The sequence below is a fragment of the Hylobates moloch genome, unplaced genomic scaffold (genome assembly GCF_009828535.3).
Source record: "Hylobates moloch isolate HMO894 unplaced genomic scaffold, HMol_V3 SCAFFOLD_4, whole genome shotgun sequence".
Lineage (NCBI taxonomy): Eukaryota > Metazoa > Chordata > Mammalia > Primates > Hylobatidae > Hylobates > Hylobates moloch.
In genome coordinates this window covers 173991069-174017594 of record NW_026652279.1, presented here as the reverse complement: position 1 = coordinate 174017594, position 26526 = coordinate 173991069, and the positions used below count along the sequence as shown (strand labels likewise).

Below are 26526 nucleotides of genomic sequence, written 5' to 3'. Positions count from 1 at the left end.
ATCCATGAAAATGTCTTATTAAGATGAGTTCCTAGAGTTGAAACTAAAGCAACAATTCGGCAGTGTTGTCAAAGTTCACAATGCCAAACTGCCCTTCCAAAAGCTCACTACAGTTTATGCTTCTTCCAGTAGGGGCAAGAGTCTGTTTTTCTTTTTGTGAGGCTTCATCAAATCTCTTAGTCAAAAAGTGGTATCTTACTGTATTTTACTTTGAAGCCCTCTGTTTAGCAGAGAAGTGTAATGCATCTTCACGGATATTAATTTTTTTCAATTTTGCTTTTATGAGTTGCCTCTTCACATTCTCTGCTCTTTTTTTCAATAGGTAAATGGTTTTCTATGGATCGATTTCTTAACAATTTTTATTGATTGGAATATTAACCCTTTAACTGTTGTTATTAATTTTATTGACTTATAAAAGCTAGTGAATTAAAGTGAAACACTCCTTTTTTGCTACCAAAGTCCAGTAACAATAAAATTATATTAACATATTTACAAACAATAAAAAATAAGACAACTTACTTCTTTAAACTCCGCTTTTAAAACAGCATGTCCCAAAGTAGTTTGCCATTGAAGTTTTCGACCACTGTGCTTTCCAAGATAAAATGCCTTAAATACTTCCTGAAGTTTAATCATCTGTCAAGCATAGGAGAACAACAAAATTATGCTACACACCATCCATCTCAATAGCCCCCCATTCAATGCACAGTTTTACAATTTTTCACAGCTGAATTAAAAGGTCAGCTCTATATTCTGACACTTTCTGGATTCCATTATCTGTAAAAACGTCCTCAATCCTTGAACTTTGGGGCTTCCCAGTGTCAACGAGATAATGCCTGCACTGGTGTTTCATGGTACAGACCAGCTGTATTCCGTGGTCTCTGTACACACCAGGGCTTGCTGGGGCCAGTGGCACAGAGTGAAGACTGGAGCCATCAAGAAAAAGGTGTCTGAGGCCAGATCCTGTGTCTCAGCCCGGCCATGCCCAGCCCTGGCCTTGGCTGGTGTTCCCTGAAATGAGCGAGGCTCCTGCTTCCTCATCTGTGAAGGGTGACACCACCACCCCTTGCGTTGCACTGTGCAGGCGCTGATGGTACCTCCATCAGGGCCCGCACAGAACGTGCAGCACGAGTTAGTTGTTTCTATGATTAGTTTCTGGGTGAATTTCTTTTCTTTTTTGGAACATAGGCTTGCTCTGTCAGCCAGATTGTGGTGCGATCCTAGCTTACTGCAGGCTGGACCTCCCAGGTGCAAGTGATCCATCTGCCTCAGTGTCCTGAGCAGCTGGGACTACAGGTACATGACACCACGCCCGTTGATTATTTATTTATTTATTTTTTGTAGAGATGGCTGTTCTCATGCTGCCCAGGCTGGTCTTGAAATCCTGGGCCCAAGCGCTCCTCCTGCCTCGGCCTCCCAAAGCGCTGGAATTACACTGTGCCTGGCCTTGAGTGAACTTCTTACATTTTCCAAACTTTCTACTGATCCTTAAACATTGTGGTTGCTGCATTTTCAAGTTTCCAGCGTTCAGTGCACCAGCCTTTCCCATGGCCCAGATCCTGCTCGTGTTTCCTGGACGCCTCTCAGGGGCAGGCTGTGCGTGACTCTTCCGTGCGCGGTGCTTTTCCTGACTTCTGCATGCCCTTCCTGGTCCGTCATACTCTCCACTCTTCAGCTTGATCCTGTCTGGTGTCCACTGCACCCGGGCTCTCCGATGAGTCTGTGCTGCGCACGTGAGGGCTCATCAGTTTCGCCTCAGGAGACCATCTCTGGACAGCCCAGGGCGTGGCCTCCCCCTGCTCTCGTCCACTCCACAAATGCCAATGCTCCGGGACTCAGTATCCACCTATATGTCTTGTATGGGTCCATTCTTTCACCGCTATAAAGAAATACCTGACACTGGGTAATTTATAAAGAAGGAAAGTTTAGTTGGCTCACAGTTCTGCAGGCTGTACAAGTAGCTTGGCTGTGGAGGCCTCAGGAAACTTTTAATCATGGCAGACGGCGAGGGGAAAAAAGCAGGCACATCTTCACATGACCGGAGCAGGGAAGAGAGAGAAGGGGGAGGTGCTATGTACTTTTAAACAACCAGATCTCATGAGAACTCACTCACTACCATGAGCACAGCAAGGGGGAAATCTGCCCCCATGATCCAGTCGCTTCCCACCAGGGCCCTCTCCCAGCAGTGGTGATTACAATTCAATATGAGATAGGGGCAGGAACACAAATCCAAACCAATCACTCCTCTCCCACATGCTCACCATTCCCTGTGTCTCTGGATGGCTTCCAAAGATCTTGGGACAAAGAAAGCGTGAAATTCTAACCTCTGATCTCACAGACCTGGCCTGTGCCCCTCCCACCCCCCAAGCCCAGTTTAATCCATCATTCTACCGTCTTTCATACCTTCTCCTCCCCTCAGACTTTCACACACGTGGTTTCTTCTGCTGGATCCCATATCTCATCTCCCTCATGAAACCTACTCATTTCCAGAACCGCCTCCTCAGAGAGGCCTTCTCTGACACCCTCTTAGCTCTATCAGCATCTATAGCACGGCGTGAATGTGGACTCCGGACAGGGGCTCACACGGCAGGGCCTCTGGCTCTCTGACTTCCCATTGCAGCACTGTACATGGCACCAGCAGATGCTGCATAAATGCCTGCTGCTCTCCAGACTTGATGTGCCCTTTTAGTTTCTCTGTGTTTCTGTCTAAGCTGTGCCGTCAGAAATTCCTGCCAACCTCACACCTGCTTGGCAATCTCCTCTTCATGCTTCAAAACTCAGCCCAAGAGTCACCTTTCTATGAAACCACACATATAAATCACCTGCTGCACCTATTCCCCATCTTCAATGACACCAAATCCCAGGCGCGATACCATCGATTTCATTTCATTTGTAGGTATTTCTGTATCTCTAAAGGACAGGAACTCTTTTAGGAAATATATCTACTATGCCATTACCATACCTAAATAAAAGTCAATAATGTCATAAGCCTCTTTTTTCTTTTTCTTTTTGCCTTGAGAAGTACCATGGTTTGTGATAAACCTCTTAGTGCATCTCTTTCCTAAAAACCTTCTCCTTGGGATTCACTCCTAGGACTGGATTGGTATTAATGAGGATAATTATCATCATAATGCTATCGTTTGGGTACTATGTGCTAGCTACCAGTCCAGGCCCAAAATGGGTCAAAGACTGAAACATATGAGCTAAAACTATAAAACTTTTGGGAGAATACATAGTGCTATTTTATTTTCTTTTTTTGAGACATGGTCTCGGGTCTCACTCTGTTGCCCAGGATGGAGTGCAGCGGCTCGATCACAGCTCACTGCAGCCTTAACCTCCCAGACTCAAGCAATCCTGCCACCTCAACCTCCTGAGTGGCTGGGTCTGTGGGCGGGCACCACCACACGCGGCTAATCTGTCTATTTTTTGTACAGACGGGGCTTTACCATGTTGTCTAGGCTGCTCCTAACTCCTGAGCTCAAGTGATCTTTGGCTTCCCGAATTGCTGGGATTACAGGTGTGAGGCACTGCACCTGGCCTCGTCAATTTTTTGTGATCTTGATTTGGCAATGGTTTCTCAGATATGACACCAAAAGTAACAACAGAGAAAATAAATGTGATTTTACCATAATTAAAAACTTGTGTAGTTGGGTGCAGGAAATCAACATGGCACATGGATACATATGTAACAAACCTGCACATTGTGTACATGTACCATAAAACCCTAAAGTATAATAAAAAAAAAATTATGGGAAAAAAAAAAAAATGTTCATTCCACTGCTCTTGCAGGTACCTTAAAAAAAAAAAAAAAAAAAACTTGTGTAGAAAGCACACTATCAAGAAAGTAAAACAACAGCCCACAGAATGGGAGAGAACACTTGCAAATCACAGATCTGATAGGGTCTAGCATGCGGAATATGAAGCGCTCTTATAGCTTAATAACAAAAGATAAACAGCCCAGTCAAAAACTGGGCAAAGCATGTGAACAAGACATTTCTCCAAAGAAGATATGCAAATGGTCAATCAGGACATGAAAAGATGGTCAACATCAACAGTCATCAGGGAAATGCAAATCATGGCAAGATGAGAGACCAGCTCACATGGACAGGGATGGCTACAATGAGAGGCAGATCACCGGTGTAGGTGAGAAGGTGGGAAGCTCCTGTGATTGCTAACTGGAATAAAAGCTGCTGCACCCACTGTGGGAAAACAGTCCGGCAATTCCTCAGTAACTTAAACTTCAAGTTACTGCATGACTCAGCAGTTCCACTCCCAGGTATATATCCCAAAAGAAGTGACCGTAGGTGTTCAAACTAAAACTTGTACACCCATGTTCATTGCAACATTATTCACAGCGGCCAAAAGGTGGAAATAACCCGAATGCCCAATATTTGGTGAATGGAGAAACCAGATGTGACCTATCGATACAATGCGATGTTATTCAGCCAGAAAAGGAATAAAGCACTGATGTATGGTACAGCATGGATGGACTTTGAAAACAGCACGCTAAGTGAAAGAAGCCAGACACAAAAGTTCACATATTGTATGATTCCATTTCTGTGAACTATCTAATGTAGACAAATCCACAGAGACAGGAAGCAGATAGTGGTTGCCAGGGTCTGGAGGAGAGCAGGCTGGGGAGGAGCTGCTAATGGAATGATGGAAAAATTCTGGAATCAACAGGGGTGACAGCTCTGTAACACTGTAAATGTACCACTGGCCTTCTGTGTCCATGGGTTCCACAGCCATGGATTCAACCAATCTCAGGTCAAAAATATTTGAAAGAAAAAAAAGGATGGTTGTCTGTACTGAACATGCACAAACTTTTTTTGTCAGTAATCCCCTAAAAGGCCAGGAAGAATCTGAACAGACAGGTCTGTTATTGTACTGTTAACAATACAGTGTAACAACTATTTACATAGCATTTGTTAGGTATTATAAATCATCTAGAGATTATTTACAGTACATGGGAGGGTATGTATAGGTTATATAAGATCTCACATTTATATAAAATAAGGGACTTGAGTCTGTGAATTTTAGTATCTGTGGGAGTCCTGGAACCAATAGCGTGCAGATACTGAGGAACAACTGCACTTGATGTTACTGAACCACACACTTTAAAAAGGTAACTAGAATGTTAAAGTATATTTTACCACAATAAAAAAATACAGTATGGTAAGCTTCAAACATCTTCTGCTAGAAAACAAAAAAGTACTAAAAAAATGATGTAGGCATATCAAAGAGCAAAGGAACCAGCGTTAAGGGTGGCCCACGGACCACATATGGGACAATTTAAGCATCAAAATAAGTACATAAATTAAGAATCCGTGAGTTCATAATGATATAAAGAGAGAGAAATAAATAAGTAAATAAAGGGGGTGGAAAGAAGGGCTCTTCCTTAGAATGCCAACTTCTAAATACAGATAAATGATAGAGCTGGAAAAAAAATCCCCATTCACCAGGTAAAAATCAATTCAGGCAGGAATCGCCACACGGGTGACAGCTGGATGAGGATTAAGATGTTTATGTAGCGTTGAAATGTCTCCTCACAGATTACTTAGTGATTACAAAAGGAAAACCACTAACGATACGGTGGAGAAAGCAGCCAGCACCTTAACAGGAGGATCCTATTGAATGTCACCAAGATACTGGGGCATGTGGTAGTGTGCACCTCCTGCCAGGATCCTGATGGGGACACGGGGCATCTGGCTGGACCTGCCCAACCTGAACCTACTCACAAGAAGCATCGAAGGCCGCCTGGGTCCTGGGCTCGGCTGGGTACCGGAAAAACATCACAAAGGACATATCTGAGACAATCAACAGCAATGGGGTGAAAGTATTACATCAGGGTGAACGCCCTCCTTTGACAGGTGCTTATGTTCTTGGGCAATAGCCACCAGAATATTAAGGGGAAGGGAACGGTGCAGGAGCACAAATATCTGTGGAGAGGAAGGGACAGCAGCACGTGGCCAACGTGGAAAGCAGGCTGCTTGGCTTTCTTTGAGCACCCCACACATGTTCTCTAAGCCTGGCTAGGACACCTCAGAAGCAAGATCTCTCACTCACCTTCTCCCACCCCACCTTCTCCCCCAAAGTTCTCCTGGAATGAGAACTCCTCTTCCCCAAGGCAGGCCAGAGAAAACTCAAACCCCTCTTGCCCAAAGCCAGCCATAAAGCCTGGAGATACTACTCTATGCTTCCCCTGCCCTTTTGTGTAGGATCTGGATATTAAGAAGTTCTCTGACCTTCCTTGCTGATAGTTAAGTCGTAAGATTCTTGTTCCAGAGGTGTCCTGCCCTACACCTGGGAGGAAAGAACATTGCCCAGTGAGGCCAAGAAGAATCTGAACAGACAGGCCTTACTGGTTTCCCCGCTACTCTACTACTGTTAGATGGTTCCCTTCTGTCCAGTCACATTGGTAAGAGTTTGGGGGTCTGTCCCCTCTAAATCTCACGGTGAACTGTGATCTGCAGCGCTGGAGGTGGGGCCTGGTGGGAGGTGTTTGGGTCATGGGGATGGATCCCTCATGAATGGCCTGGTGCCCTCCCTGCGGTAATGAGTTACCACGAGATCTGATTGTTAAGGAGTCTGGGACCTTCCCCCACCGCCTGTTGCACCCTCTCTCTCGCCTACTCCCCCTTTGCCTTCAACCTTGAGTAAAAGCTTCCTGGGACCTCATCAGAAGTTGCACAGACACAGGTGCCATGCTTGTACAGCCTGCAGAACCATGAGCCAATGAAAACTCTTTTCTTTACAAATTACCCAGCCTCAGGTACTCCTTTATAGCAATGCAAAATAGACTAACACACCTATTTCTACATGGCTGCCCATTCTTTATCAAACCTAAGCATAACAATGGACAGTCTTCCCTGGGTCTTTGGTCTTCATTTCTGAAGCCTGATGTGTTAAATAAAACTTTGATTAAATAAATTTGTTACGGTTTTCTCCTCCTAATTTGTCTTTTGTTAAAGGAGCATTGGCCATGACCCTCATGATGGATAAGAAAAGGAATCACACTGTCCTACCACTGTAGCTGTGAGTCTTTCTTCCCTTCTCAGCTGAGGAAATCATCATTCATCTTTACTTGAGATCAGGCTTAAGGGACGCCTTCTCCAGGAAGTCTTCCATGATTCCAGACTGGTCTCAGCCCTTTCCCTTTGCCTGGTATTAAATGAATGGTGCATGTATTCTATCTCCTGCTGATTTTAACTTCATGGAGCACAGAATTCTACCTCTGGCGTGCAAACCCTCCACTAAAGGGTTTAGTGTAGCTAAAGTAGTGGCTGACAAAGAAGGCCCTAAATAATGCCATTCCCAAGACTTCAGCACTGTCTACTATGAAAAGAAAAAACAACCAGACAAGAACCGCAGCTTAGTAAGCCATAACTTCCAAAACAAGTGCCTGTGTTCATGGGCCCCCTGCAGGTCAGCAGGAGGACACAGGCTGCACTGGGAGGAGCCACAGAGGGTGACAAAAGTGGTCACTTTCTAATGAGGATTTCTAAAGACCGTAAGAGCACTTTGATTTTGGACTGAGTGGGCTATTTTTAAAAACTCCCCACTAAACAATTCTTGAAGGCAACATATCTGTGCCTGGAAAGGGCATGACAGCAGGAGTGGACAGCATGCTTTCTGCACACTTACTTCTGGGGTTAAGTGCACTTCCATGGGCGTGTACGTTGGCCAGTAGCCCATTGTGAGTATGTTCACTGTGAGGTCTATAGGGCCTGAGTCACTCTGATTCTGCATATGCTAAAAACAGAGAGATCCAAGACAATCATTTTGAGAAAGTAATAAAACATAATTAACCTAAAACAAAATAAACTGTGTAATTTTCAATATAAAGTTTCATCTGTGTTAGAATTTATCTCAGTCCCCAGAATGTATTCCATGAAACCCAGTGCCTCACTGGGACTGCCTTCTTCCCTTCTTCAGGTGTCACCACCAGACTCACTGAAATCAAATTCTTGCCACACGTTTAGATCTTCTTTTCCTTCTATTAAAATTTAGTTGTGAAACATTAATAGTGTAATTTTTTTCTTACACAGAGTGAGATTCATTCTTTCTATCTAATCTATTGAATCTATCTACCTTATCTATTTATCTATCTATGACAAGGTACTGCTATCTCTATCTGTGTATGTGTCTATCTATCCACCCATCCATGACAAGGTCTCACTCTGTTGCCCAGGCTGGAGTGCAGTGGTGCAGTCACAGCTCACTGCAGCCTCAAACTCCTGGGCTCAAGTGATCTTCTCACTTCAGCCCCACCCCAGTAGCTAGGACTACCTGCTCATTTAAAAAATTTTTCTTTTGTAGAGACAGGGTCTTGCTATGTGGATCAGGGTAGTTTTGAACTTCTGACCTCAAGAACGCCTCTTGCCTCTGCTTCCCAAAGTGCTGGGACTACAGGCATGAGCCACCACACTAACAGATACTTTTTAAAAAGCCGCTTTACCCGAAGAAACACAACTCACCTGCTTGAAATGAACCATGATGTCTTTCGAAAGCTCCATGTCCTTGAACATGCCTTCCAGCTTGCTGGTGAAGGCTGCACCACACTCTGGACACAGCAAAGGAGGGAGTGAGATCGGGGCAACACATGGGGCAGCAACCCTCAGTTACAGGGGAGGAGCCTGGGCCCCACATGCTTACCATGCTTGAGCTTTGACAACATAGACTTTTCAGCATCGACTGAGGCACTTTTCCCAACAAGGAGTCTTTTTGCCAAATCTTTTTTATAAAATGCTTCAAAGACATCTTTACCTATTTATAACCAGAAGAGAATAATCAAGACATCAGAGAGTTGATAAGCAAATGTTAAACTTCAAACTTCAACTGCTTAAAACCCTTAAAAGTGTTTTTTTTTTTTTTTTTTGAGACAGAGTCTTGCTCTGTTGCCCAGGCTTGAGTGCAGTGATGCGATCTCGGCTCACTGCAAGCTCCGCCTCCTGGGTTCATGCCATTCTCCTGCCTCAGCCTCCCGAGTAGACTACAGGTGCCCGCTACCACGCCTGGCTAATTTTTTGTATTTTTAGTAGAGACGGGGTTTCACCGTGTTAGCCAGGATGAAAAGTGTTCACTCTAATGCAAACTGGCTCTACTGATACTGACATTCTCATGTTAAACTTCCTCTGAGAAAGCAGGGCCTATTTACACCTCTTGATTATGCAGCATTTTCTGAGTGCCCGAGTCTCACCATGGATGAACCTGAACAGGATCATGATCTTGTCCAACGTCCGCTCCAGCTCCTCGTCTGTGGCTTCTTTGTTGCCTGCTCTTAACTTTGAATCCACATGCTTTGCTGTAAGCATAAACATACAGTAAATACTCTAAACTAGAAAAAGAGAGCATCTTCAATTTCTATAAGCAACATTGTACACAGGAACATTCTGGAACCTTCCCAAAATGACTATACGACAAAAAAACAAATATCTGATTTTCTAAGATAAGTACTTCTCAAGTCATGTGACAGTAAATGCTTCCCAAAATTTTAATGAAGCCAGGACAATGTTTAAAGCAGGTTTAAATATCTTTCTTATCTCTAAATGCAATCTCTGAATTTCAAAATAAAATGGGTTCAGCAAATACATGCTCAGGTTTCAGGACATGACTGCCCCGGATGCTGGAGTGCCTATTTCTAGGATCTGGTGACATAAACGCAGAGGAGACATTCTTTTTTTTTTTTTTTTTTTTTTTATTATACTTTAGGTTTTAGGGTACATGTGCACAATGTGCAGGTTTGTTACATATGTATCCATGTGCCATGTTGATTTCCTGCACCCACTAGCTCGTCATTTAGCATTAGGTATATCTCCTAATGCTGTCCCCGCCCCACCCCCCACCCCACAACAGTACCCGGAATGTGATGTTCCCCTTCCTGTGTCCATGAGTTCTCATTGTTCAATTCCCACCTATGAGTGAGAACATGCGGTGTTTGGTTTTTTGTCCTTGCGATAGTTTACTGAGAATGATGTTTAAAGAGAAAGACTTTCTCAGGGCATCCAAGGTGGCAATGCAGGGTGAAAGCACTTCTACTCAGGCTTCCTGTTTCTGAGGCTGCCCAAGCCATCGTCAGGTGCTCAGGAGGGAGGATCAAAGTCCCCATGTGATGGGAGAACTCAAGACTTCCAGAAGCCCAAACTCCCCAGAGCTCAACATCCCTTTGCTTTAGAGAAACCACAAATGATACAGAGGGACAAAAGCCAAAGTAAACTGCCTCCTGAATTCCTTCTGTTGCTGTTTTGTTAGTTTTTTTCTTTTCAACATTTTGTAATGGAATATTCTGAACACACAGAAAAGTAGACAATTGCACAATGAGCTCCATGTTCCATCTTACATCTTCAGCAGTAATCAACAGTCAATCTAGTATCATCGTATTACAGTTCTCTTTGCCCCCTTTCTCCTTCAAACTAAGAAAAAATTTTACTAACTACAGAAAGCCTATGAATTCTGAAACATATTTTGATATTATTATTATTATTATTTTTTTTTTTTTTTTTGAGACGGAGTCTCGCTCTTTCACCCAGGCTGGAGCGCAGTGGTGCGATCTTGGCTCACTGCAGGCTCCGCCCCCCGGGGTTCACACCATTCTCCTGCCTCAGCCTCCCGCGTAGCTGGGACTACAGGCGCCCGCCACCTTGCCTGGTTAATTTTTTGTATTTTTAGTGGAGACGGGGTTTCACCGTGTTAGCCAGGATGGTCTCGATCTCCTGACCTCGTGATCCGCCTGCCTCGGCCTCCCAAAGTGCTGGGATTACAGGCGTGAGCCACCACGCCCGGCCTCTTTTGATATTATTGTGAAAAAACTGTACAGCTTAAAAATACTATTATCATTTGAGATCTCATCTGGTTTTATCCTATTTTAATACTGATTAGAGGATACAAAGATGGTGATCAGCCCTCCCTTCTTTGGTGAAGTCAAGCGTCATTTCTTTTCTAAATTCTTACCTCATCTTCACTTATGGAAATGCCCTCCTCCAACCATGCATGCAGGTGTGTCGGTTTTTAAATGTGTGTCCTAATAAGACTTGATAAAAACGCTTTCCACACACCCCTTGAGCAACTTGAACATTTTGGTTGATTTTGCCTTATTTTCCCACATTAAAAAATTGTCTAGAAATGGGTGAGACTGTCTCAAAAACAAACAAACAAACAAACAAAAAAAAAAACAAATATTTTTCTACCGATCAGTTCTGCAGGCTTGTTGGGTCTCTTGTTGATGAACGTCTCAAAGGACTCCTTCATCAGGTTGACGAACCGCTCGTTCTTCTGGAAGCAGACCTCGATCACGTGGTCCACCTTGTCCTTGAAGTCCAGCAGGTCTTGGACCATGTCTTTATCTTTCTCAGGATTGATGACGATCGCTGTTCCAAAAGTCTACAAAAGCAAATCAATACCAACTCGGCAATATGTTTACAATACCAAACAGTATTTTCTCCTGCTATTGTATAAGCAGGATAGTTTAACATAAATTACTCTTAGTAGTAAATACTCAACAACTTTAAAAGTTTCACAAATTGAATTCACATTTGAAAAATTAAGTGAATACACTTTTTTTTTTTGAGGCAGGCCCTCACTCTGTGGCCGAGGCTGGAGTGGGGTGGTGCAATCACAGTTCACTGCAGCTTCGACCTCCCAAGCTCAAGCAATCCTCCCACCTCAGCCTCCTGAGTAGCTGGTGCTACAGGCTCAGGCCACCACATCTGGCCAATCTTTTTAAAGTTTTGTAGAGACGGGGTCATGCTGCCCAGGCTGGTCTCGAACTCCTGGCCTCAAGCAATCCTCCCGCTGTGATTTCCCAAAGTGCTGGGTTTACAGGCATGAGCCCCTGTGCTTGGTGTGAATATACAATTAAATACACAATTAATGCGTTGGTCTTACGATTCTGTTTCTGAGAGAACTTACAAACGACTGCGAAAATGTCCATTGCTTTTTAAAGAACGTTTATGTGTAAGTTCCTCCAAGACAAGTTAATTCCTATTAATTCAATATACCTCTTGGGACTTCTTAGCTAGTTTTCCTTCTCCATCACTTCTAACCATGAAAAGCTCACTTTTTTTTTTTTTTTTTTTTTTTTTTGAGGGAGTCTCGCTTTGTCACCAGGCTGGAGTGCACTGGCGCAACCTTGGCTCACTGCAACCTCCGCCTCCCAAGTAGCTGGGACTACAGGTGCACACCACCACGTCCAGCTAGAGACGGGGTTTCACCATGTTGGCCAGGATGGTCTCGATCTCTTGACTTCATGATCCGCCTGCCTTGGCCTCCCAAAGTGGTGGGATTAAAGTGTGAGCCACTGCGCCTAGCCTAGTTTGTATTTTTAACTTAAAAATGTTATATTAAACATTCCTAAAAGTCTGTGTAGGGCACTAATAAACAGTTAACATTTGATGATATAAACTATATATGCCAAAGAGGAACTGAATACAATTACTGGATTTAAAAAATTCATCTCAATAGAATGCACATGTGCACTCACACATCTCACACACACATGCAAGGTAGCTGGCTGGTGGAAAGATGCCAACAGAAGGCTGGGTGCAGTGGCTCACGCGTGTAATCCCAGCACTTCGGGAGGCTGAGGCGGATGGATCACAAGGTCTGGAGTTCCAAGACCAGCTTGGACAATATGGTGAAACCCCATCTCTACTAAAAATACAAAAATCAGCCAGGTGTGGTGGCGGGAGCCTGTAATCCCAGCTACTCAGGAGGCTGAGGCAGGGAACTGCTTGAACCCAGGAGGCAGAGATTTCAGTGAGCTGAGATCACGCCATTACACTCCAGCCTGGATGACAGAGTGAGACTCCGTCACAAGAAAAAAAAAAAAAAAAAAAAAAAGATGCCAACAGAAAGGGCACAGATTCTCCCGGAGAGGGGGGGGACTTACCTCTCACTCTACACCCTTTGGTGCTAACTGCAGTTTAAAATAATGCACATACACTACAAGGCCCAGCTTTATTTTGATAACGGCATGTGGAGTTGAATGTAAACTACTATTTTGTTACAGCATAACTGCTGTAATGCTGACACTCAGGGGTCATGGTCACTCACTGATTTTTATTATCCAGACTGGAAACTGCAATGGTGAACTTTTCCTAGTTTTTAGCACATATTCCCATCCCCTGAAGACTGTCTCACTGGCAAAAAACCTAAATCTTCAGTAGCTTTATGGCCAATTTAGTGTGACCCAGTTATAACTTCCAATTCTATCACTGTACGAGACCTTGTGGGGAGAGGTGCTGTGTGTGCCGGCTTTCCACAGCTGGACTGATACATGACTTCAGGTCTGATTATTCCATAAAGCAGCATGTAAGCTTTCATTTATCTTTTTTATTTAACGGAAATCTTTATTGAGATAATGAAAGATTTGCATAATAGTAAAAATAGCAAAGCAATCCCAGTATCTTTGTTTCCAGTTTCCTCCAATGGCAACGGTTTGCAAAACTACCCAACAGTATCTCAACTGGGATACTGAAACTGGGAACACACCAGTCTTTTTCAGACGGCCCAGTTTACCCGTAACTCATCTGGGTGTGCACATCTAGACCTCGGCCAAAACCCCGACTGTTCCCGCGGAAGGCTACCTCCTGGGGCCTTTTATAACCACACACCCCGCCCCATCCCTACACCCTGGTAACTTTCATCTATCCTCCATTTCTAAATTTTGTCATTTCCAAAATGTTATGCAATAACATGTTAAGTATCTGTGACTGGCTTTTTTTTTTTTCCTCTCAGCGTAATTCTCTGGAAATTTTGTTTATCTTTTCATTATGGGATCTAAGAATAGTCACCAGCAAGCAAAAACACTGACTTTTGCTAAATGTTCACCATTTAAGCTGGAAAATTCATGCTAGGAAACTGGCACATCCTGAAAACACGAGCTATCTGTGAAGGGGCCCTGATGTCTGCCTCAGTTCTCCTGTTTCTGTGAGGGGCATCTGGAGAATGGCTTCTCATTAGAGGGTCTTCAGCAGGTTTCTTGGGCTGGGCAACACTGGCCCTCTGGGCAGACGATTCTTTGTGGTGAGGGCTGCCTTGTGCATTCAGCAGCACCTCTCTGTTCAGACAGCCACAAATGTCTCCAGACATCAACAAGTGTCCCCTTGGTGCGGTGGTGCCCTGGGCCGAGAGCCCCTAGTCTTCAGGGAGGTCCTATGTCAGCACCGAGGAGCCGTTCTCCTGGGCAGGACATGTGGAAACTCAGGGTACTGCCCAAGAAGCCACTCTACGACGGGTTGGACTGGGCTTGTCAGGGATGCCAAAGAAATGCTTTCAAAACATGAAAGCGAAAGTTTAATAAATCCTAAATTTGGACTGTTTATTTATAAAGTCTATAAAGCAACCTGATATGCCAAATATAGAACAGTTCTCACTGAGGAAAGGGCATGCGGAGATCACGTCTGACAAGCAGACTTACAAAAAGCAGATTTAGGAAAAATCACGATTTAGAATTAAACCAATATTTATGCAGATGAACAAGAGCGAAACAGTTGTTCTTTAAGTTATACTTTCCACCTTGATGGTGCTAATCACTGCTGGTGTTATCCTAAAAAGCAAATTCACACTGGTGACTAGGAAGCAGATGGAACCCTACCGTCCACCCCATCATCTGTGATGAAAATGCAGACAGGCCTTCCAGCAGCCCAGTTCCCTTTACCAGGGCACACTAGGCGTTCTCAGGAGCGGCTCTGCTCCCTGCAGGGAATGCCCGCGCCCGTGGCCTCAAAACCCCACCAGTACCTTGATGTACTCGCTCCAGTGCTGCAGTAGCGCCTGCTGCCCGCCCCTCACCCGGCTGAACAGCTGGTACATCTGCGCGAGGTCCGGCACTCTGTTCTCATCCAGTAAGTGGTCAAGCCCTGGGATGTGCAGTACACGTCAGCAGAGTACAGCATGGGCAGCATTAACAACAACTCAACTAGAATACAGCGTGCACCATAAGAACATCAACATACTGCTTAGAAATTGGGCGGGTCTACACATCGCTGCCTCTACAGGAGCAGGTTGATCTGGTTAAATATCTGAGATGGATCCTATTAGGTGAACCTCATTTTCTCCGAGTATGTTGGAAGATGTATTATTTACTTCTTCATGTCATTGAAGCCCTCTTATTTCACTTAAGTTAGCAAGTCAGAAAATCCAGTTTACACCAATTATTTAACCTGGGAGGTTCATGTTCTCAAACTACTTCTGATTTAGTCCATCGGCCAGACAATGTAAAAGGACAAGCTATCAAATCTAATTTATAGTGGATTAAATTTATTCACACCTATAGTAAACTATAAGAGAAAAACATCATCAGATATTTTGAAGTGTTTAACATAGCATTTAAAAAAGTTTTCAGTGTTTTAGATTTTTAATATTTATAACGGTTTTCTAAAACCATACCTCAATTAGAAAAACTCTCCTAGATTTTCTAAATACTTGCTTTATGATAACTATTGAGAGGCAGCCAGGTTAAAGCATAAAATGGTGAACAGTCATACAATTCACAAAGTCTCAGATTCTGCCTACAATGGGCACGATGTCCACACAAACGAGTAACTTAAAGTTGTGTGCAAACACATGGTGGGGCTATAATTACAATCCTTACCTAGAGTTCCAAATGTTTATTTCTCTCTGTTACATTCTGATCTACTGACACAAACTTTTTATACTTTCTTACTAAAATCCATGTCTTAAGAATTCAAAAAAAGTATCTTTTTAATTTTTAAAATACTTCTAATAAAATTTAGGGTAAGCTTTTACATGTATAATTTACCATTTTCTTTAAATAATTTTGCTCAACAAAGTATGCACTGGAACAATTTATGCAAATTTCTACTATTTACTTGAAATTTTTTTTCTCTTTTTTTTTTGAGATAGGTCTCTTGCTTTGTCACCCGAGCTTTTGTAGTTTTGTAGCCTTAACCTCCTGGGCCAAAGTGATCCTTCCACCTTAGCCTCCTGAGTAGCTGGTACCATAGGCATGCACCACCTGTGGCTTTAAAAAAATTTTTATTTTTATTTTTTTGGTAGAGACAGGGTCTCTCTTTGTTGCCCAGGCTGGTCGTGAATTCCTGGGCTCAAGTGATCCAAAGTGATACTTTGGCCTCCCAAAGTGCTGATGTCACAGGTATGGGCCACCATGCCTGCCCTTTTTTCTTATAAAGTGACTCCTTTCATAAAAACACCTGACACAAATTCTGAATGCATTTGTTTTTAGGTGGATAGGTGAAACTACATCAGCTGTGTAGGTTTCAGTGTGGAATAAGCAGAAAAATCATAACCAGATTGGACCCGTGGCTCTCAACTTACAAGCAATGTGATTCCAGGCACCAATATCTGGCTGTTTTAAGCCCCAGTTTTCTTATTTGTAGAATGGGTATAATGATTTCACAGAATTGTTTTAAAAGATATTTACATAAAGTGCAGTTGTTTCTAACAGGAGATGCTCAATCATGTTAATTCTCCTCCCTTTTGGTTTTATTCTGGTTTCACTTAAGTATCTCATTAGCCATAATACTATTATCTGACAATGTAGAACCCAAACCAGAATATATTTGAATACCATTTAGGGCCTTCTCAAAATTAAACTTTAAGGTTTCCAATGGCTTGAAAAAAGTCTTGTATTTTCCAAATACATTTAAAATGACTTTCAGAAGGTAACATTGTTTCTTTTTTTTTTTTTTTTTTGAGACGGAGTCTTGCTCTGTCGCCCAGGCTGGAGTGCAGTGGCGCGATCTCGGCTCACTGCAACCTCCGCCTCCCGGGTTCACGCCATTCTCCTGCCTCAGCCTCTCCGAGTAGCTGGGACTACAGGCGCCCGCCACCACGCCCGGCTAATTTTTTGTATTTTTGGTAGAGACGGGGTTTCACCGTGGTCTCGATCTCCTGACCTCGTGATCCGCCCGCCTCGGCCTCCCAAAGTGCTGGGATTACAAGCGTGAGCCACCGCGCCCGGCCCAAGTAACATTGTTTCAAATGGTAACAGTGAAATGTCCCAATAAGTACTAAAGTGTTATAAAGGTTAGACTGCTCATTATAATTTTCACAGAATTTAGTACACTTTGAAGCCTAGAAATAAAAGCAATAAACAAAGATCGAGGTAAGACATCAGCATCAATTTTAAAGGTGCAGGCTGCTAGAAGCCGTCTTCCTGTGGCCAGGTATTGTCACCATTTGGGGAGAAGTGGACGTGAAGGCCATGCAGTCAGCACTAGAACACATGCTCCTCTCTTCCGGAAAATCAGGAGAAAAGCGTACTGTGCTTAAGCAGGACACCTAGTTGGTAGTTCATCTGACACTAAGATGCACGAAGTCCACAGGTGAGGGAAGCCTCACGAAAATCTAACAGCCCGAACAGCTCCCTGAGTCCCCTACATCCGAGTGTGCATGAAGAACGGCCGGACACAGGAAATGAGTCTGCTCAGAGAGCTGCATCAGGCTCACTGCACCCACATTTCGGCATGTGCATGGTACAGAAGGTCCGCCGGGCCTTCCCGCCACTGGGGTTTTAGCAGTGAATGTAGTTCCACTAGGTGCCTTCCATTATTTCTCTTACTGATTTTTTTTTCTCCTGTGGACTGCTAACATGTTCATTAGAAAAGATTTTTAATGACTGTCATATGAAAATAACAAACATCCCAACACTGCTATTTGTAATGCTCCCTTTACTTTCCTAATGAATTAAGGATAATTGTTCGGTTTAATTTGCACAAGAGTTAGGAAATCTACCTTTCTGCAGAATTGCTGTTAAATGTTCTCCTAATAGCTGTTTCTCCACACAAGCAATCAGTGGTTTCCTATATAAGGCAAAAGGAATAAGCGTTACAAATAAAGCTTAAAGAAGAGACTGGTTCTCTGTAAAATATGGGGGCGTTTGTCTATGACAGATACAGTCTAGAGGCAATCAGAAAGAGAAGGTTAAGAGCATTTCCTCATGCAAACGGACGAGGACTCCTGTTGCACTCTGAAGGAAGCACTTTCTAAAAACTACCTACTGAACAGCACAAACAGGCCCACAGGTGGGCCCAGGGAAGCAGGGATGCTTCTGCGTTATTCCAAGGATTGCTAATTTTAGCCATCTTCCCAAGCCTTCATTTCTAGTTTATAAGGAACGTTTTAATGTACCATCTTATGGAGAAGGGCAGAGCCGACATTCCACCTTCTGCTTCCTACACGAGCAGAAAGGGCTCAGGGAGGCTGTGAGTGACCTGCACACCCTGGTTGCGGGGCTTCGCTGTGGCTGCCGCTCTCTCCACTATTTCCCCCAGACTTCCCTGGCTGCTGCTTCCCAGTCTCCTGGGGGCTGCTCTTCTGCTCCCAGTTGGAAGGAAGCACAACATGGCCCCTGAGGTGCCCTGGCCTGGCCCGAGATCCTGGATTTCCCACAGGCTCCTCCAACTCCACATGTCTGAGTGACCAAATCTCTTTTTCTGCGCCCTCTGTTTTTGTGCTGGATTCTGTCATAATCCTGCCCCTTTCCTTACCTTACTGAGTCCAGTTCTGCACACCGTATCATTTTCATCTCTCCTCCTGTTTTCTCTGCTGAGTCCTACCAAGTCCTGTTCTGCACATCTGTACATTTTATCATTCCCTATTGGGTCCAGTTCTGCACACTGTATCATTTTCTTTTTTTTCTTTTTTTTTTTTTGAGACAGGGTCTCGCTCTGTCGCCCAGGCTGGAGTGCAGTGGCGCCATCTCGGCTCACTGCAAGCTCCACCTCCCGGGTTCATGCCATTCTCCTGCCTCAGCCTCCCGAGTAGCTGAGACTACAGGCACCCGCCACCACGCCCGGCTAATTTTTTGTATTGTTAGTAGAGACGGGGTTTCACCATGTTGGCCAGGATGGTCTCGATCTCCTGACTTTGTGATCTGCCCACCTCGGCCTCCCAAAGTGCTGGGATTACAGGCGTGAGCCACCGCGCCCGGCTGCACACTGTATCATTTTCATTTCTCTCCCTTGCTGTCCCCTCTGCCTCTGTCCTTGCCTCCCATCATATGGACACTCTGTGCCTGACACGCACGCTCACATAATCTCTCCCTTTTTGTTTCCCTAGCTACTCATCAACCTCAGGTTTGCAGGAAAAAAACATTAGATGAAAAGAGAAAATTGTGTGACAGCACCATAAATAAAATTAAAGTGATATAAAATGTGTAACAGAGAGTGCACAATCAAAATAGCCTAATATTCAGTGATATTCCATTAACATAAACAGACCGTCTCAAAACTCAAAGATGCCACGTATCTCAGCAAGATTTACTCTCTTTAGACAATTAACTCATGACAAGGCACTGGGTAAAAACTGTAATTTGTAAATGCCAAATAATGACAAATAACAAAGTAAAATATGCTAGGTGCAAAAATACTCTTAGTACTGAATGAATTGACAAAGACATCCTTTATTTCAATAACCAGCCAGGAGAACCTTCCAACCACGGTGAAGATACGAACGCTCAGCGAGCAAACAGTACTTACTGTGTGCTGTGGTCCAAGTAAGTGATTACTCTGTCTCCTTCTTCCTCTAAGCGTTTGCTTACATGGTTAAGATATTCTGGAACCTTACAAACAAAACAATTAAACGTTATCAGTAACAAAAAGACTGTCGACACTATCCAAGACATTGAAATTTTGTTTTCCTTACATGTAATTTTTTTAAAAAACAGTATATTCAAGCCAAATATTAACACAGATTAATAGGGAGGGAGAGGTAGGACGGAAATGTGTGTGGGGGGGACATAGAGAAAGGACCCTGAGATTAACATCCATCCTAGAACAGGGCCCAGGCTGCACTTCTCTTTCGTCCCTGCTCACCACCAAGTTTCGGGGTCTGTGCACACCCTCCTCCCATCCCCAGGGCCCACAGGGAGCTGAGCAGCACTTGGTAGGAGGGTGAGGTGCTAAATGGCAACCCTGCCCCGCACAGCTGGGTCAGCAAAAGCAAGTCAACAAGTTGGCTGTTCATTTGGGGGACAACAAACAACACGGCTGCAGGAGACTTCAAAGTACGCCCATGTTTCCCAAGACAGTGAGGGAAAGGCCTGAGGCTCTGCCGGGGACCTCAAAGTACCCCCACGTTTCCGAAGACAGTGCGGGAAAGGCCTGAGGCTCTGCCGGGGTAGCTGCAGCCAGGCTCAGTATCTGACATGAAACTTCCTCTCCAAAGCCAGAATGAAGGAACCAATGGCCAGGGTCCATTCTAGGCAGTAGCACGTGCCATTTGGGTGAAGTCTATGGGGCAGGTTCCTTTATGATTTTGCTCTGGTATCTAGAAAAATGGTTAAGTTTTTTGGGTTCCTATTACTATTACATGTTTTTTCCCATGGCTTTTTTTTGGGAAAATTTTTTGCAGTGCTTCACACAAATAAAAAGTTTTATCATTTGTATTTATTTTTCATTTTTAAGATGTTTTTATCATCTTGCTTAAATTTGAGTTGTTTTACTTATTTCAGAAAGGATCTTACAGCTTTTTACTTGTGGGGAGAATGCAATAGTTTCTAAGTTCACATAAACTAAATTCTTAGTATACTAAGAACGAAGCTCATTACTGGGGATTCTGGCAAGACTGCAGCTTTCCGAAGATTTTCAATGAAACGTTTGCGTGTGTGTGAAAAGGCAAACATGAGGAAAGTCCTCCCAGGTGCTCATCTGCAGCAACGAAGCCAGGGGATTCGGAAACATCTCATCATCTCACCTCTCTTTCCTGCATTAACCTTTGGCCTTCGGCAGCATATAAGCAATTAGTCTCTTCCAAAAATTTCAGTTCAAATGAGTCTTTATACACCTAAGAAACAAGCAGAGTTATTGACCAATTTCAATAAAGGAAACTATCTTTACAAGTGCTAACACATCCCAGTTTCTGACGGGGCAGGCTGCCATGACCTGAACTTGGAGCCGCCTGTGGCCACCCAGCCGGCCGGCTGCACTGTCCTTCCCAAAACGGCCAGGCAGGCCCTCCTCTGTTCTCTTCCTACAGTGCCTTGGGGTCCTATTGCTCTGAAGAACTTCGCCCTTTGTCTTTTTGTGTGTGTTGCTAATATTTCCCCCCAGCGTGTCATCTGGTTTTGTCTCTGTTTATGGTATATTTTCCATGAAAAAGGTGCATTTTATGTAGTGATATTGATCTATCTTCTCTTTTGTGGCACCTGGTGTGGTGTTAGCTTGAGAGCCATTCCCCTTCTAGGGATTTTGAAGACTCTCCTATCTTCAACAAATGCTTTTATGATTTCATTGTTTAACATCTTTGGTACAACCATTTATTCTGGTGCAAGTAGCGGGGCAGGTACCCAGGTATCTTCCGCACAGGCAGCACTCACCTGCAGGTCAGACAGCATGCCCAGCAGGCTCCGCAGCAGGCTCCGGTCCACGGCCTCGCCGCTCCTCTCGCGCTCGATCAGCAGCAGGATTCCATCAATGGTTTTACTCTGAACCATTTTATCACTAACAATGTGGGTTCTAAACAGTTCTAATCCCATATCCCTGTACAGACAGTAAGAAACAAGACTACATTTTAGTTTCGCTTTTTAGAAGTTATGGGTGAGTCTCCAGCTATGCTATTCAATATCATCCCAAAAATGTGAAGTTGCTAATTCTCTACATCTAGGTGCCAAGAATTCCTTTTTAAAAACTTCTGTTTCTCGGCCAGTCTAGCGTGCCTTGTATTTCCTTCCTTAAACAGAGCTGCTCCATGTTCCTGGAGACACTGCTAGGTCATGCATGCCACTGACAATAAAACTGGTATCACACAAGCTGCTGGCAGAAGCCCAGGGTCCTCGCCACCTTCCTGCTGAGTGACTGGAGACACTCAGGCAGTTGGGCACCACGACCCTGCCTGCCCCACCTGCCCCGCCCGCCACGGTCTCCAACAGCCCTCAGGGTACACTCTCTTCCCAGTGTCCTCTGCGGAGCACGTCCCAGCAGCTTCCCTTCTCCAAGCCCTGGGAGCTCTCCTACCAAACGTTTGCTGCTTTCCCCTGAGAAGAGAAGGTGACACATGGCTTTGAGAGTTCATCCCAGTCCTCAGCTCACAGCCTGAGGAATCTTAGGAAGATGGTTCAGCTGCCAGTGGCTGTCCACAAAACCCATCTTGAGGGCTCTGTGCTTTGCTTCAACACTCCTGCTGTCCCCAATGGCCAAGTACTCCATTAAGGAGGGGCCAAAAGTACAGATGCTGGGCTCCAGCCAGAAATCCTGAATTGGCACATCAGGGCAGGAGTGGTGCTGGTGGTGGCAGTAACAGTAATAGCGGTGGTGGTAGCAGCAGTAACATAGTGGTGGATAGGTGGTGGTGGCAGTAGTAATAGTGGTGGGCGGGTAGTGGTGGCAGCAGTAATGGTGGTGGTGGTGGTGGCAGTAATGGTGGTGGGCAGGTAGTGGTGGCAGCAATGGTGGTGGGTGGATAGTGGTGGCAGCAGTAATGGTGGTGGTGGTGGTGGCAGTAGTAACAGTGGTAGGCGGGTGGTGGTGGCAGTAGAAATTGCAGTGGTGGTGGCGGCGGTAGTGATATTGTTAATATTATGCTGGCAGCAGTCGCAGTGGTGGGTGCCACACAGGTGTGCAGAGGGCCCTGGGAGCCACCTCAATGGTGGAGACGTGCACCTCCCTTGACTGCCCACCGCATTGCCACGGACCTCTCCTGTTGCTCTCAGGCGTGCTGCACACCAGGTCTGTGCACTTCACCACAGTTGGAGCAGAAAGGTGCAGTGGCCAGACCTGTGGGCTTGAGGTAGCTGCCTGGGTTTGAATCCTGGCCCTACTACTTGCTAGCTGTGTGACCCCGGGCGAGAAGCTTAATGTCTCTGTGCCCTTTCCTTCCTCAATTGTAAAATGGGGATCAAATGTTATTAGTTCCTGCCTGTGAAGCCCTTAGGGCAGTGCCAGGCAGGTAGCCAGTGCTTAGGAAGGCTTAGGTCTCCACTTGTGTGACTCTCTACCCTGCCGCTGGGATCTTCTCTTCAAAACATTAACCTCAGCTGAAAACCCTTCATGGCCCTCATCAGCTCCATCCCTCAGCTGAAAACCCTTCATGGCCCTCATCAGCTCCATCCCTCCCCATCCCCCACTCCTCACGCATGCTTCTTCTGGTCATGCTGCCATCCTAGCCATCACTAGCAGGAGATACTCAGCTTTGAACTTACTGCTTCCTTCCTTCTACTCTTTCCTTCTTAGCTGCCTGACCACCCTTGTTCATTCTTCAAAGCACAGGCCAAGGTTCACCCTCAGCCCTCCTCCCCATCCCAGAGATGGACAAAGTATGTCCTCACCACGCATTGCCCACACACACCTCAACCAGGATTCTTCTTGTAATGATGCTCACGTTCAGGTTTTTAGCCTCTTGTGGTAGACTGGAGGTGGTATCATTTATTCTATTCTATAAACAATGTTTACAGTTTGTATGACAGTTATGGTACAAACTATGTTTATAAATTAAGAGTTTAGTGTTGGGCATGGTGGTTCACACCCGTAATTCCAGCACTTTGGGAGGCTGAGGTGGGAGGATCGCTTGAGGCCAGGGGTTTGAGACCAGCCTGGGCAACATAGCGAGATCCTGGCACTACAAAAAAATTTTTAGAAGTTAGTCGAATGTGGTGGTGTGTGCCTACAGTCCCAGCTACAGGGGAGGCCAACACAGGAGGATCACTTGAGCCCAGGAGTTTGAGGCTGCAGTGAGTTACGATTGTGCCACTGCACTCCAGCCTGGGTAACAGAGTGAGACCCTGTCTCTAAAAATAATAATAATTTTTGAAAAGCATTTAGACTATGGGCCAGACAACTGAGGTAGGGCGAGTTATTTTAACTTATGTGCCTTAGTTTATATAAAATAGGAGTGACAACGGCCACACCATAGAGCTGTTCTAGGGATTAAATACATTAGTAGGAAACAGTCCCTTGCACAGAGCAAATGCTAAATAATCTGCTATGATCACTTTTATCATCTCCATTCTTTCCTGGAACACAGGCTGTCTTTTCTCTGCAGCGTTTGCCTTCTCGTAGACCACATGGATGCCTGCTAGGAGATGTGTGGGAGTTCCATGAGGAAGTTAGAAGGGCAAATGGCATTAACGGGAGCTTCAACAAGGACAGGGTGTCCAAAATTGCACGGATGTTGTATAAAATAAGGACAAAAATGCTTGCTGGATTTGGTAACTTGCAGGTCACTGACATCTCAGACAGGAGCAATCTCTACATGGCAAAAGCAGAAATCACGTTGTCTTGGGTCAGCGTGCCCAGCAGGTGCGGGTAGGAAAAGCAGGCACATTTTAAAGAACTTGGGTTTAAAGCTCATGAGAAGGCACAACATCACTTTTATGTATGAATGTGAGAAGAATGAAACACTACATTAACAGAGAACAAGACAAATCAGATGGTGAGACCGGACACAGCTTTTGCCCAAAGTCGGCTTGCAGGAGGGAGCAGGACTCAGCACCATGGGGTGGTCAGTGACCGTGAATGCTGCTGAGGAAAGGCCCCAGAACCCCTAGTGTATACAGTCCCTGAAAGATGACGGATGATGAGTGCTATGTGCTCAGGAGGCCAGGAGGCTGAGCAAGCCATTCCACAGGGGACACACAGCCTCAGGGCTGCGACCCCAGGGGCAGCAGGCAGTCTTTCTCAGAGTTTCAACTGCAGTGCTGGAAAGAGCTGCTCCAGGCTCAACCTCCAGTCGTCAGAGAGAAACCAAGATCCTCTGTCTCCACCCTCATGACCAAAGTCAGCCGCCTGTCCCAGCTTCCTGCTCCACTCCTCGCTGCTGGCTAGACACCTGGTATTTTAAGGCTAAGACCCACCTGGACTCCTACGTTCACGTTAATGATTTTGGCTGAAGAAAGGAAGGCACAAGTAATCACACACTTTACCATCTTAGCCTGCCGAAGACACAAATGGGACGAAAGGCATCAGCTGCAGGGGAGACGCAGCTCTGCCCTGTGAGGACACTCACCAGATGGAGGGCAGTGTGGAGTTCTGCAGCACATAGGTGCGGTCCAAGAACAGGAAGATGCTTCTGATCATGATCTGACCAGCAGAAAGGAGAACCATTTACTTATGAATTCTACTAGCAAAATATTAAAGATCAGGCCTTTTAACTCCATGCTAGCTGTCTCAAATCCAACAACTGTTTCCTGTCGGTGGACAGGAAACACGGCCCTCATGTTTGATTTTTTTTTTTTTCGAAAGTTAATTTTGTCCCCTTGGTATGCGATTTCCATCTCTTTAATGTCGTAAATCTGACTGTAGGAATTTTAACGCACTTAGCCTAAAACGGTATCTTTTTTTTTCTTTTTCTTTTTTTTTTTTTTTTTTTTAAAGAGATCCTGTGTTCAGCCAAGGCCTAAAGGGTATCTTTTAAATTTGGTCATTTTTTTTTTTTGAGACGGAGTCTCGCTCTGTCGCCCAGGCTGGAGTGCAGTGGCGCAATGTGCAAGCTCAGTGCAAGCTCTGCCTCCCGGGTTCACACCATTCTCCTGCCTCAGCCTCCCGAGTAGCTGGGACTACAGGCGCCCGCCACCCCACTCAGTTAATTTTTTTTTTTTGGTATTTTCAGTAGAGACGGTGTTTCACCGTGTTAGCCAGGATGGTCTCGATCTCCTGACCTCGTGATCCGCCCGCCTTGGCCTCCCAAAGAGCTGGGATTACAGGCGTGAGCCACCGCGCCCGGCCTAAATTTGGTCATTTTTTGACTGATGTGGTACATCTTACTAGATTAGGGAGATGCACTAAGCTTTTAAAACTTGAGTTCCTGTTACATGATGAGGCTCTTGGATGTGTGTCTCTGACTCTGCGTTGCGAGCAGAGTGAGGGGACACAGAATGATGCACTGGTCCTGTCCTGTGCTCCTACCATCGAGCCCACTACCTGGCTGGGGAGACTTGTGGACACATCTCACCAAAACCTTCCCAACAGACACTCAGCGAGCTCTAGCAGCTGCCAGGTACCTGGCCCAGAAAAGAAATACACCCATCGTCTCCTACTTATATCATTTAGAAAATGAAAGATTTCAACCTACTTAGGAAAGCTATTAATACGGTCTTTTCTCTCACTTAAGTAATTAACGGCCAGGTCACATTAAAAATGCAGACATGAAGTCAAGTCAAAGCCAAGACATCTACAAAGCCTAAGACGTTGGTTGTGCAGCTGCAGTAAAGACCTGGGATTCAGGCTAGATTCTGAGGAGTAAATTGTGCTTAAAGAGACATTTAGAGACCCATTCAGGCATCTAAGAATCCTGTCACCACTGCGGACTGTGACTGTGGACCTGAAGGCCAAGAGGGTCAGTGGTGCCCTCCCACAGGAGCTGAGGAGTTCACCTTCCCTGCTTTTCTCATTGTGCTGTTCAACTACAGCACCAAACACAGAATCCTTGACAGAACTTCTATGTCTCAGCTCCCAATCATGCGGGTGAGGGAAGATGGATGAGGTTGTGTTTTGATGAAAAAGTTAACAAGCTTACCATTTGTCTGCAGTGGTCCTGCCAGCATGTGTTAATCTTCTTTAAAAATAAAACACTATCTAGTGAGTCTGTACAGACCTGCTAAGGAAAACTTTAAAA

General features: G+C 44.9%; 1 protein-coding gene across 4 annotated transcripts in view; it reads right to left on the bottom strand.

Annotated features, from left to right (window-relative positions):
- Positions 1 to 26526, bottom strand: part of CUL4A (cullin 4A) — a 56292-nt gene that overhangs the window by 10987 nt on the left and 18779 nt on the right. For 3 of the 4 annotated variants that reach the window (XM_058438112.1, XM_032151399.2, XM_032151396.2), the window contains exons 4-16: positions 26428 to 26497; positions 24919 to 24992; positions 21296 to 21458; positions 20674 to 20763; positions 19458 to 19540; positions 17713 to 17780; positions 14737 to 14855; positions 11184 to 11376; positions 9197 to 9301; positions 8653 to 8763; positions 8475 to 8560; positions 7642 to 7749; positions 520 to 633 (exon numbers count right to left, since the gene is read on the bottom strand). In XM_058438112.1, coding sequence (XP_058294095.1) covers positions 520 to 633; positions 7642 to 7749; positions 8475 to 8560; positions 8653 to 8763; positions 9197 to 9301; positions 11184 to 11376; positions 14737 to 14855; positions 17713 to 17780; positions 19458 to 19540; positions 20674 to 20763; positions 21296 to 21458; positions 24919 to 24992; positions 26428 to 26497 — 1384 coding nt within the window. Of the gene's footprint in view, positions 1 to 519; positions 634 to 7641; positions 7750 to 8474; positions 8561 to 8652; positions 8764 to 9196; positions 9302 to 11183; positions 11377 to 14736; positions 14856 to 17712; positions 17781 to 19457; positions 19541 to 20673; positions 20764 to 21295; positions 21459 to 23275; positions 23350 to 24918; positions 24993 to 26427; positions 26498 to 26526 lie in introns of those variants that run through there. The other variant, XM_058438113.1, reaches the window with a different exon arrangement.